The 14,087-nt window shown below is 39.9% G+C and overlaps 1 protein-coding gene across 5 annotated transcripts in view; it reads left to right on the forward strand.

The window, feature by feature from the left end:
* The first annotated feature begins 738 nt into the window (after positions 1-738).
* The window catches only part of LOC132109357 (ankyrin repeat domain-containing protein 50-like), a 164,480-nt gene continuing 151,131 nt past the window's right edge, over positions 739-14,087 (forward strand). For all 5 annotated transcript variants that reach the window (XR_009424488.1, XR_009424487.1, XM_059515379.1 and 2 more), the window contains exons 1-3: positions 739-908; positions 2,837-3,575; positions 7,040-7,257. Coding sequence is in view for 3 of the 5 variants with exons in the window: in XM_059515379.1 (XP_059371362.1) it covers positions 3,115-3,575; positions 7,040-7,257 (679 nt within the window). In the remaining 2 variants the exon portion in view is untranslated. The remainder of the gene's footprint in view (positions 909-2,836; positions 3,576-7,039; positions 7,258-14,087) is intronic.

The following is a 14,087-nucleotide window of genomic DNA, read 5'->3' on the forward strand; positions in this document are numbered from 1 at the left end:
AACATATTCATGTGAACCAACACCTGACAAGAGTTTTGTGTTTGGCACATGGAAAGTGTCGACTAATAATGACTTTCGCTGCATTTGATGATGGTAAAGGAGAAAAGCTGACAGCTGTGTGAAGGACAGATTGGCCAAGGGCACTTTACTTATTCACAAAGCCCTGAGTGCCGGGGCCGTTCTGACCCCCAGGGGCCCCAGATTTAGCAGATTTAGATTTTTCTGCCACCAACACAAAGAGAGAAAATTGCAGCAATTATCTGAGTTCTCTTGATTGGTTTGGCTGGCTTCAGGTTTCATATAATACATGAAACATCACCAGTGACAGGAGTCATGTAGTTCAGTGTTGACACATTGCAAATAACGAGAGGTATGTAATCAGATTACTTTTGTCAAGTAACCAATAAAGCAATGAATTACTTTTTTTATTTACAAGAAGATATCTGAGAATATCTGAATTTCCAGATAACACCAGTTAATTTGTTTCCACAGCGCTTGTTTTGCCATGTTGAGAGAAATCAGAAATAAGTGCAGAGGTGTTGTGTGTTGAACATGATGTTACTCTGTAGTAGCAACGTTACGTTTGTATTGTTTTGTAATGTTTAACGTTAACAAACTACAATGTCTGTGTGGGTACGTATGACTACGTATGATGGGAGAACTACTTCTCCCATCATCCCCTGCGCATGCGTCTTTGCGTCATGCTTGATGGGCGGAGCCTCGGCTTCAGCGAGCATCAAGTACGCGAGCATCGGTCTGCGGGAGGAGCTCCGCAGAGCAAACCGACACACAACCGGAGTGGAAAATGTGAACGGAAGATTCAGGATTGGTAATAAAGACAGAAAACCGTCACAAGAGTGTCTCTCTGTGGACGCGATATGATATCTGAGAGAACAGACGCGCTGGAGGTGAGATATTTGTCAGATATTTGCAGCGTTCGGCTGAAGTTCCTCTCAGTGTCGCCGCGTCTGACGCGAGCGACGCGACAAACTAGAACGATCCCATTATGATCAACGCAACGCTTGCGGCACCGACAGCAGGAGCGTTCTGGTGTTGACGCGTCGCGTCGCTCGCTCGCTCTCAGAGTCAACGGGATGTTTCAGTCAGAATAGCCGTTAAATAACCGCCACGGTTCAAATAACGTTAAATGTTTTTAAATTTGAGGAAGAATTTCTAATGAAAGAAAACCGGGAACCCGTGTAGTGTGTGTGTGTGTGTGTGTGTGTGTGTGTTCAGAGTCTTTGTCACCCGTTACTGTAGGTTCGTTGTTTGTTTGAACGGGTTCGGTTTGATGTCGTTTAAAGGTCCGTGTGGAGAGCGCTCTGATTTATCACGGCTCACAGTGAACCAATGTTTCCGTTAAAAACTATAGTAACTTACAGTGATTCTTACCACTGTGAAACTCTGGTAAGTTAACTTATTAGCATTAGCAACTACTGTCATCAGAAAGACTTATAACTTCCTGTTAAACTGTGTTTTATAGAGCTCGCATATTTATTTACCGTGATTTTTTTAGTAGTAGCTGTTGTGTTCAGGCTTTGTTGGCTTTATTATCTGTCGACAGCCATGAATTGACGTTTTTCCATTAGGAAACTGGCTGTGTGTCAAAACCTAGTCAGCATTTTTGGGCTATAGTGAATCACCAATATTTTTGGTGCATCACTTGTGAATCAATAACGTTTTGAGGCATCAAAACATCAGCTGTCGATCATCAAAATCTTGGGGGCATCGTAGGATCCATTGTCTTTTCGGGTCATCAAATTATCATTGTCAATTTCCAATATTTTTGGAGCGTTATTTGTGAATCGACAGCATTATAAGATCTGTTGTTAATCAGCAATATTTGTGCATTGTACAAGTTATTTTTGGGGTATCATTTCTGAGTCAACAACATTTTTGTGGCATGGTAAGATCCATTGTCAATCACTAATATTGTTGGCATGCAAAAGTACATCAAATGTAGCTTTTTTTTTTCCAAGTCTTTCCTTAGATTCCCAAGAATGCTGCTGACTCACAAGCTGCTTGGATGCTTGACTGTCCTGCACTTATTGAAGTGTTTGTGTTTCTCCTCGCACTTGGCTCAGTATTTGCATGTGTTTCAGTGGTTTGTTGCTCTTTTGAATGTTGGCCAAAGTGCTTGCTGCATGCATATTTCATGCCAAACTAAAAACCTATAATGCTTTAGAATTACAATTTCGGTGGTCGGCACCCACTGAGTGTTTTTGCACAGGTATAAAGTCAGCAAGACCATGTGTTTACAATCTATTTTGCTGATTTATATTGCTGATATTTTTATATGATATATTTAATGATAGTAATGATAATTTAGGAATGGTTGATGATGCAAGTTATTATGAAGGATTTTGACGAACATTCATTTGGCCGATGCTTTATCCAAAGTGACATACATTGCATTTGGTGTATGCATTCGATCACTTTGAACCCATTCCTTCACAGTTGACCATTAGTGCCATGTTTGAGCAACAAGAGTCCTTGCTGATTGTTTATAAAATGCTATCTATCGAATTTATAATCAAATGAAAGTGCTACACGTAACAGGTTTTGGGGCATTAGAGTATCATTTCAAATCAATTTTTTAAGACATTAATAAACTTTCACAGGTGGATCAAGTTATTAAATGTTGATGAATGATTATGAAGACAAATGTGTTGCATTTATGCAATTGGCCAGTGCTTTGTCTTGCATTTGATGTATGCTTTTGACCAGTTCATGCATTGAACCCATGACCATTGCATTGCTACTGCCATGTCCGAGATGATTGTTCACTATGACATGTGTTACAAGTAAATGTTAAAGATGACTGTGTTTGTTTCAGGGTGTTTCATCGGTCCGTTAAAGCTGCATTATGACAACACTGTGGTCTCAGAGATATGTATGGATTTGATGGAGACCTCGCTGTGTAGGGTCTGAGGATTTAACCCCATCACCTTCCGGGTCCAGTTCTGCAGTCCACTGGTCCTCTGTGTTCATCAAAGGGAGGAAGGGTCACTCAGACTCATGGTGATGATGAACGGGTGTCTACACAGATGCCCTCTCAGGGTTTGAGCATGCCCGGTAACATCTGAACGCCTCTCGACCTGCAGGACACAGATCATGGCCCAAACCAGCCTGCTGCAGGGCAAACGCTTCTACTGCCGTGAGTGGGTCTTCCACAAGATCCAGCACTGCCTTCAGGAGAAGACCAGCAACCTCAGCGCCCCGGGGACCTCAGAGACACTCAACCCTGTCAGCGGGGCGGGGAAGGGCGGCTCGTGGGGGGTCCTGCTGGTCGGCGGTCCCGGAAGCGGGAAGACTGCTCTGTGTACGGAGTTACTGTGGCCCAGTTCGGTTCACGGCGTCCAGCGAGGCCTACATCAGCACTGTCTGGGCTTCCACTTCTGCCGGGCCGAGGACTCGGACACACTGTGTGTGAGCGGCTTCATCCGTGGACTGGTGTCTCAGATACTCCGGTCAGGACTCGTGCCGGAATACGAGGAGAGAGTGAGAGAGCCGGCGGTCCAGAGCGCACTACAGCTGGGAGAGATCGAGAGAAACCCTGCTGAGACGTTCAAGAGGTGAGCAGCATTCGTTCGGCATCTTTCATTCACAGCTTCAGGTGACGTGGTGTAGTGGTTACAGCTCTGCATTTTAATGCTTAATTAATGAACTACTAAAAATTTAATCTATTGACTTTATAATCAACTAGATCTATATATTTTTTCCTAAATATAAAGTATTTAATTAATATTATTTTATTAATAAAAGTACTTAATAAAAGTATTTACTGAGAGATGAAAAGAGAAATCAAAAATCCCTTCTGGAAAACTTTCAACTCTGTGACAACAAGATCAAATAAGAACTTTTAGCCTGGCTTGATCCAAAGTTCAGATTTTTGTTTGTATGCAAATGCGTGCATATTTATTATTTACATAAACAAACATACCATTTAAAAAAAAAACTGCGATTAATCATCTGGTGGAAGTATGGTGTTTTTTATTAGTTAAAATATTTATCCTGTTTTGACATAAATATACATATTTTAAAACTGTAAATAGTAATATATTTCTGTCATAATTTGCTAAAGTTAAACCAAATGTTTAATTGTGACCGTGGTAGTGAAGACGTGACTTTCTCTGTGTATTGTTTCAAATGTGAAATACTAGAGTGCTCAGCAGCTCTGGAGATCAGAGAGAGAGAGCAGAGTCTGAAACACCTCGAGCATCACACGTGTGTGTGTGTGAACTCTTCTCTTGACGTGTGTGTGTTGACGTGACCTCAAGTGAAGGTCTCCCCTGCAGCTCACACATGAGCTCTGCAGTTCTGCTGGATTAGAGAGAAGATCTGTAGATGATTGTAAGAGCTGTGTGTTTGTGTTAAAAGATCTCTCTGAATTCTGAGTCAACATCTGGTTTATTCAGTATCAGTTCTCTCTACTGTTCAGCAGTTAAGGGCTAGTATGTTTCTAAAGAAGTCTCTTCTGCTTACCAAGGATGCAGTAATTTGATCAATAAAACTGAAATAAATGAAATATTTTTACAATGTAAAACATCGGTTTTCTGTGTGAATCTCTGTTAAAGTGTAATGTATTTCTGTGATGCTCCGGTGTATTTCCAGCATCATTCCTCCAGTCTTCAGTGTCACATGATCTTCAGAAATCATGATAATATGATGTTTTACTGCTCAAGAATCATTTCTGATTATTATCAGTGTTATTATCAGCACAGTTGTGCTGCACAATATTTTTGTGGAAACTATGATGTGATGTGTTGTGTAGAGATCTGTAAAGAATATAAGAGGGAAGGACAGTGGGTCTTTGTCATAATGATGTTAACAGTTGACAGAATATATCCTCAGGTTTGCATTTGGTTTGTAATTACTGATTCAAGTGATTAAAACGGTTAGGTTGTGATTAAAACAGAACGTGTGTGTGTGCTTGGGCGTGTGCAGCTGGTGTTGATTCACAGGGTTTTGTTTGTAGGCTGGTTTCAGCCGTGATCTTCCAGACCTCAGATGAGGATGTGGTGGTGTTGTGGAAGGAAATGCACAGTGTGATGGTAAACTGAAGCCCAATGATGAGGTCTGTGTTTGAACCGCAGGCAGGTTAAGTGCTTTCACCACTGATCAGTCATTACAGGACATCTTCAAACATCACATTTCAAGAACTGATTTCAGATATATGGAAAACCTGTGTTATGTGAGTGTTTTGTCTGTGTGGACTGGACACTGATCTTGAGCATTGTTCCTGGACAGATGGGGTTTATTGGGGGGCTGGTCGTGTGGTGAACTAATGAAGGATGAACAGGGAGGAGCTCAGACCGTCTCTGTCGTTCTCTCAGAGATGATTCAGCAGACTGTGTGTGTGTGTGTGTGTGTCTCTCTCTCTCTCTCTCTCTCTCTCTCTCTCTCTCTCTCTCTCTCTCTCTCTCTCTCTCTCTCTCTCTCTCTCTCTCTCTCTCTCTCTCTCTCTCTCTCTCTCTCTCTCTCTCTCTCTCTCTCTCTCTCTCTCTGTCTGTCTGAGCTGTGAATCTGTGAACGCCTCTCAGCCTGCATTTCCACAGAACAATGATGTAATTGATTATGATACATGAACACTGTGATGCTGGTTTGCTGGTTTGAATATCAGGGTAATTTAATCAGTGTCTTTGGTACATGATGCAGCACAGATCTCTAGAGTTTCCTGACTCTACTAAATTGACTTTTTAGTCAATTTTATTTCCTAGCACTTTTCACAATGCAAATTGTTACAGCTTTACAGAAGGTTGTGATGTTAATGTTTATAGTATCTTATTATCTTCATGCTTTAGTAGTTGTATTTAGAAGATTAGAGCTGGACAGTAATGTAGTTACATTTTGTGTCAATATTGTTGATATATATATATATATATATAAATAAATTTTAGTTTATTTAATTTTAGTTATGTTAGTACTTAAATGAAAATGAGAAATGTTGCCTTGATAGTGATATTAAGGAGTAAAAACCTGTAAGGTTTTGTTCAGTTCATAACGATGTAGTGTAGCGATGTGTGTCACTGCTGCAGTTAAATGAATCATGTCTGTGTTGTTCTGATTGACTGCTACCTGACTATCTGCTGTGTTTCTCTGCTCCAGTGCATGCTGGGAGATTCCAGGCCATGCGTCCACACACGTGCACAAACACACTGTGTGTCTGAGCATCGCTCTGTTGATGTGTGTGAGACTCTGTGGACTGATACATTCAGACTCCTCTGTGTGTTGTTCAGTCAGACGTACAGTATTACAGTAATAGAGCAGTGATATGATGACTGCTTCATCTCTGCTGGCTGTGTAGAGACAGACCAGATCAGACACACGTGCACATTGGTCATGATTTACTGATTTAGAAACAACAAAACCTCATCAGCAGCAATGATGGGGTCCATTTAACTGAGCTATTGTACAGATCTTTGATTGCCAAAATATGAAAGGAATTGTTCAATTTGATCAAATTTCAATAAGGAAGTCTGTTCGTCATGTTTGCCACCGTTTTTTTTTTTTTGATAATACATTTTTTATTAAATCATAAAACGGTATCCATTTTCTGAAAAACAAAAACAAAACACTATTTATAGGGCTTTATTATAGTTAAATTTAAAATAAATAATTCAGTTGTTTTATAAGTTAAATTAATTCATATACTTTTTGATTATTAAAACATAAATCACTCTTAGAAAGATTGAAAGATTCTACATAATTGTTAATATTGCTGTTGTTGTTATTATTTTGTGTATGTATATTTTTGTATGTTGATTTTCTTTTTTTTCTTTTTTATTATTGTAACAATTTATTGATATTATGTTGTATGATAATTGTCTTTTAATATTTACATACTATTAAATTTGCCATGTGAGTATCGCTATTGCAGCTGATATGGCAGTCAATCAATCAATAAAACGGCATCGAGAAAAACATTAATGGAAAATGAAAAATAAAACCGGTTTTGAATCACTAACAAATAACTTGCTGAATCTGACCAAGTTGATTTGTTTTGCCAATGCTGTATCCGTGTGTGTGTGTGTCTCAGGTGTGTGCTGCTGCCGCTGCTGGGCTGTACGGCTCCGTCTCAGGCTCTGTTTGTGTTGGTGGACTCGGTGGACGAGGGCTGTTTGACCGGAGACAGAGATCAGAGGTCAGCAAACATCGGCGAGCTGCTGGCCGCTCATCACGAGCTCTTCCCGCCGTGGCTTCTCCTCGTCCTCTCGACACGCCGGCAGAACAAACACATCACCAAACTCTTCACAGGTGACCGCCTCTACCTCAACCTGATTATTTCCTGCGTTTACATCACCATCAGATCAAATCAGCAACTGTACTGAATCACTGACCTTGAGATGGAGAGTTGTGTGTGTGCGGTGCATCAGAGTGTTACTTTGCATAAAAATGAATTGTTACAAAATGTTTGTTTTTTTTAGGACTAATGTTCATTTGAAAACATAATGTCTCCGAGTGCTAGAAAGTAAAGGCGTTGTTGTGTGTCAGTGGAGATCAGACTGGAGGAGTTTCTCAGGCCTCCAGCAGGAAATCAGCAGCAGATGTGTGAATATTTCTAATGAGCAGAGACAGTGAGCGTGTGTTATGTGAGGACAGATCAACGCTGCTGTTTGATTTGGCCGTACAGATTCAGTGTGAAAGAAAACAGCTCATTGACAGAGTATGTTAAGTTAAATCTTTTGTGTGATTCTCCTACTGTGACGTTTCTACAAACTCTTAGCTTTTTATTAATTTTAGTACCACTCTATTCTTTCTTTCTGTGTGAAATTAATCTCAAACGTTGCATATGTTTTTAATTTTTTATATATATTTTAACTTGGATTTCAACTTATTTTTCAATGAAAATAACTGTTGAATTTGGCATAGCAGTACAAAAACAAACACTTTCTCAAATTGTCTTGCACCAAAACCGTCTTGATTTAGTTTGCATTGGCACTTATTATGAGCATCTTTTGGCTTGTTGTTTTGGGCTTTGCTCATAAAGTGTTCCAGAATATGAAGCTATTAACATGGAAAGGCTCGGGATGTGTTATTTTGGTTTTATTTGCTATATAAAGCATTTTGGTTTTTGTTCTGGTTGTTCTGGTTGGCTAGTTTTGTTCCTAACACTATCTGCCAGCAGGAATGAGTCAACATGAATCATTTTTCCCTGTGATTTTCTTGCACCACTGAAATATGTGATTTAAAGCATTGGTTTACTCAAATATGAAAATTGTGTTGAAAATGTGCTCACCCTCAGTTCATCAGAGATCAGGATGAGTTTGTTTCTTCATCAGGTTTGGAGAAATGTAGCATTGCATCAATGTCTCTGCAGTGAATGGGTGCCGTCAGAATGAGAGTCTGATAAAAACATCACAATAATCCACAGCACTCCAGTCCATCAGTGAACATCTGGAGAAGACAAAAGATGAAACACATCCAGCATTAAGATGATTTTAACACAAATACATAAAGTCTATAATCCATAATAACACTTCCTCCAGTGTGTGTGTGTGTGTGTGGTGGCTCACAGTAAACATCCGTGACTAGTAAACACTGACCTTAGCCCGAAAGATCAACTAAATTCCCAAAGTGGTTCGTGTCCAGCATTAAATTCAGATGCATTCAACCGTAGATTATAAACATCTGCTCTACAGTCAACATGACATCGACATTCACTCTGTTTACATCCTGAATAACACTCTCCTGCTCTTATTGTACTCGCTACTCCATTGTCTGCCAATGAAAGAGTGCTGGTGGCAAATGTTAATATTAGCTAGTAACATCACAGCGAATGATCCAATCAGATCCTGCTAGATAAAATCATGACTCGTCCTGTATGATTTCACTCAGAATCTAATGCATTTCTTCATCAAGGCTACATTTAAATTGACCAAAAGTGTCACTAAAAACATTTATAATGATAAGAAACATTTCTGTTTCAAATAAATGCAGTTCTTTTGATCTTTCTATTCTTCTGTGAATACTGAAAATTAAAATGTTTATGGTTTCCAAAAATATTGAGCAGCACAACTGTGTTCAACACTGATAATAATCAGAAATGTTTCTTGAGCAGTAAATCATGATATTATTCTGATTTCTGAAGATCATGTGACACTGAAGACTGGAGGAATGATGCTGAAAATACAGCGGAGCATCACAGAAATACATTACACTTTAACACAGATTCACACAGAAAACTGCTGTTTTACATTGTAAAAATATTTCAGTTTAATTGATCAAATTACTGCATCCTGCTCTTCATCCCAGTGTTCAGAGTCTGATTGAGACTAGAGGTCTTCACGGGTCCAAAAATTCGTGCCCGAACCCGAAAGAGACCCGTAATGTACTACACCGAACCGACCCGGACCCGTCTAATATTTCAAAAGCTGGACCCGGACCCGTGTAGATCCGAGAAATGCCTACCCGGACCCGACCCAGACCCGTATATTATTTGAAATCTGGACCCGAACCCGCCGGGAAGACACAGACCCGACTGGACCCGACGTTCACATATTCCACCATAAATTGCTATTACAAATCAATAAACCTGTTGCGAAAAATACAGCTTTTTGTCTTACCTAATTTAAAGAGCCATAGTCTCTCCTCCTTGTACCTGACTGCCTGTGATGCATTACAATCCTCCGACAAGAAATTTATTCATGTTATTCCTCTCGTTATTCCAAGTCCAAGCTGAATCCACTCATTATTTCAGTTTCAAAAGTCCACTTGATGTCACGGTGACGGATGACAAATGCTACTGTGCACATGTACATTCTGACTCGAGTTAATTCGCATAATAACTTCCACTGTTTGCCCTTTTGAACTATAATAACGATCGCTCGTGCAATGCCATGGCCGCTGACGTTATTTATTTGCTATCATCTGATCTCTGTGCTCTCTGCTCTGCATCGAGTCTGAATCTGAATGACTAAAACTTTAAGATTAAACGGTTCATTTATAATATTATAAAAATGGGAGAAAATGTAAAACGCGGTTTGGCGGTCGAAGTGTCCCTCACTGGTTGCCATAGAAACATGAAATGCGCTCGAGACTGCACATGCGTGCTAGCTGTATCAACCTAAAATGCTTTAACGCAGTTTGAGCGTCATAGAAAACATTCATGTGACAGTCCACCTCAGATTGTGTTGCTGATTTGAAATATATTAAATATGAGTGTGTCAAGTCTGCAAGCATTAATACCGTGCGTGCACTTGTATTAACTCTGAATCTGCGCGCTCTGCTTCTAAAAGCAGAGAGAGAGATCACTTTTTTTGGCTCCCTCTTTTCTTTTCCTAATTTTACAAGTTGCAAGTTACAAAAAACACAAGCAGTCTTTGATCATGGCCGGGTGTTCTCCGACTCCGAGTCCAATGACTCCGATCGCATGGGTATTACACACAATTTTAAACAGACCCGGGACCCGAGGTAATAGATTCGGACCCGACCCGGACCCGGCTGATGATTTAAAATATAGACCCGAACCCGTACGGGTCCCGGGTCGGGTCCGGGGTCGACGGGTCTCGGGTGCACTGTGAAGACCTCTAATTGAGACAGCTGTGTTCTGTGAGTCGGGTCAGATGTCAGATTCACCCGCACACGTCTATTCATTAACACGTTTGACCGTTAGCGCTGTTTGGGTGTGAGGGGCCGATCCCTGTGACCTCTGTGCCATTCCCATGACGACGGGGGCTCAGGGGTCAAAGGCTAATCTGTGGGAAACAGTGCAGAACTGTCATGTGTTGCTCTGCTGCCGGTGTAAATGAGTTTGAAGTGTGGTTGACACAATAACAAAATCTAATTTAAGCTGAAAACCAATGAAATTAGTTGTTCTTAATACAAATTTAAATCCCTGATCAGAAGCTAATATACTCAGTGTGTTAATCATGATTTGAGTCAATGACATCACAACTAACAGTGATGAAGCACAAACACGCATACAGTGATGTTCAGCAGTCACACTGGAAAACTTATTTAAAGTCTATTTTACACCTGAAAATAAACAACTTTTAGGATTCTTGAAAGTTTTTTTTTCCTTTATTAAATCTGAAAAATGTATTTTACACTAGTGTTGGGCGATATGGTCATTTTTCAAATCGTCATATCGTCAGCCCGTGAGATCGACGATACACAATATTATCGAGCATGGGTGGAGCAAGAGAGAGACTATTTGTTCTTGTCATAGCAGAACTATTGGGTGTTTTAAACCGCGCAGGTGTGCGAGAGAGAGCCTATGGAGTCACCAATAATCAAAAAAAATTACTTTCAAAAATACTGACTGATTTAACTAACATTAAATATGAAAATACTGTATTTAAAACAGCTAGTTCATACATAGTCGGACGCAACTGTCATATCGCACGTCCGCATCTGCGCAGGGAAGTTATCAGTCTAAATGTTCTGCAAAATCAGTCAACGGTCAAAATCAATAGTAGATTCAATTTAAAGTCCAACAGATTAACACTAATATTGGGCATAAACGAACATTTAAATATAAAGTATTTAAAACAGGTAAGTTGATATATTTGTAGTAAAGTTGAATTGAACTGCTGCATCAGTCATACATCGCTCCGGACCGCGCGCCTCATGACGAGTCTGACGCACCGTCACAGAAACAAGAATGAGATGCATCTAATATAACTGTGACATTAAACTCAGTTAGTGAGGACTCGTTTAATATATTGCACATACAGTATATAGGCCGTTTAGACTACTTGTTAAAGTGCAATCAAACACCTTATATCTACAGACGATGTACGTCTGTTTGTGGATGGAGACTTGGTAACGACCAAAACTCTGTATTTTGCATGCATCACATTATAGTGCGGTGTGCATGAAAATAATAACAAGGCGGCAGATTGAACTTATTATCCATAGTAGTTCTCACGTAGTCCTTCTACGTCATCACCACATAGTGCGTTTTATATTAATAGGAAAATGAGCCTAATATCGTCTTGATTATCGACAGAGAATTCTGCTTATGTACATCTCTGACGATCGTCGATACACGATACTATCGTCTATCGGCACAGCGCTATTTTACACAACTTCTGTGTTAATCAAATAAACAAGTTTATGATTGATATTGTAATGCAGTGGAAAATATGGATCTTTGTCTCAACTGTTACATTCGTAATTTGTAAATGAACTAATACATTTTTATTCTCTTGAAAAAGCTTGGAACATGTTTATGCAATTGTGTATAATTTCAAATTGTTGAAATAAGAACATTATTAACAAGAACATTTATTAAAAACAGAAAATACAGTAAAACTACACAAAAATACAGTAAAAATTGTGAAATATTATTACAATTGAAAGCAGCGGTTTTCTGTGTGAATCTGTGTTAAAGTGTAATTTATTTCTGTGATGCTCCGCTGTATTTTCAGCATCATTCCTCCAGTCTTCAGTGTCACATGATCTTCAGAAATCATGAAAATATGATGATTTACTGCTCAGTTTGTATTAGCTGTTATTGGTACTGTGTGTGTTTATATCAGCACAGTGATCAGCTAGAAACACTAAAAAGGGCACTTCATAACAAAAAGGTTGCTGACTGTAATATGCTTTGAATATTAATGGTTCATTTTCCCCTTTCAGTTCTGGGAATCACCACAGAGCAGAAAGAAAAACACACACACACACGCGCACACACACACGCGCACTCACACACAAACACACACACACTCACACACTCTCACACACACACACACACACACACACAGGCCCCTTGTCCACAGGTGAACTCTATATCTGCTCCCTGAGCGTCTCCACAATCTTCACGTTTCCTTCCCTTGGAATCTCTCTCTGTCTCTTTCTGTGTTATATTGTTGTTGGTGACAGGCCAGACTCACCAGCGTGATGTTCACGCTGTTTTTGTGTGTGCGATCATATCCCATCATGCTCTAGACTGCTGATTCTGCCTAGAAATGCAGTCCCTTTAAAAACGGCATCAAACCCGCACCCTCCGTCTTCTGTCCGTCTCTCCAGAGAGAAACGCCACACACATTAACCTTTAGCTGGCAGAACAAACCCTCTGAAGTGATGGAGAAGAGAGAAGTGTTAAATGACTGAAGTGAGAGCAGGAAGAGTCTGGTGTCTCTGTCTTTCCTGCAAACGTCCTGATCCTTGAGCCGTCATCCGACTGATGATGAGCCTCTGCTCTGATCGGATGAGGCTTTTAACATCATTTTTATTTTTATTATTTTTTTTTTTTTTTTTTACATTTTTTGGACAATTGTTTGGATTGGACTAACAAACCTGCACAGAAAAAAACCACACTATTTCAGTCTCTCTAAATCAAAATTTCATATTTAATTTGTGTTACTTGCTACTTCCTTTATAATTATTATTTTATTAAGTGCTGAAATCATGTGTTGAATATGAGACTAAGGCCCCGTTTACACGATGGGAAAACGCAGATATTTCCCTGCGTTTTGGCCTGTCATTTACACGAAAACGCCGTTTTTATCCCTGAAAACGATTATTTCTAAAAACTCCGGCCAAAGGGGAGATTTCTGAAAACGCCGGTTATGTGTTGCCGTGTCAACTGGGAGAAACGGGGTTTTAGGTTCTCAAACGTCACATTATGCGCCAGAAAATGCTTAACGTCATGTGAGCGCCCTATGTTTAGAGTTTGTTTGGGTAACGTTACTGTTTGATCATGGATGCTGTTGAGGTGGTACTCATTTACATTTGTGCAAACGCTTTTGGTCTGTTTGCATTTGCAAACACAACTGCTGTATTATATCGAGGAGCAGAGGCCATGTCTGTGTTGTTTTGAAAGGAACAGGAAGTTGCTCGATTTTGAGGATTCTGATTGGCTTGCATGGCTTTATCCTTCTCCCTACACTGCTGCCCGTAGGTCTGGCATAGTTATGATGGCGCTCGGCGGCGTATTTATGCGGGTTGATGTAAACGACAACTTTTTGAAAACGATGTTGTGTGCACGATGTTATTTTTGAAAACGGAGGGGGGGGGGGAATATTCGTTTCTCTAAATACCCGGCTATGTGTAAATGTGGCCAAAGTCATATTCCAGGATGAAACTGCATAAAAATGTCTGCCGGGTACATAAATGTAAATATAAAAATTACAAAATGA

The sequence above is a fragment of the Carassius carassius genome, chromosome 29, assembly GCF_963082965.1.
Source record: "Carassius carassius chromosome 29, fCarCar2.1, whole genome shotgun sequence".
NCBI lineage: Eukaryota > Metazoa > Chordata > Actinopteri > Cypriniformes > Cyprinidae > Carassius > Carassius carassius.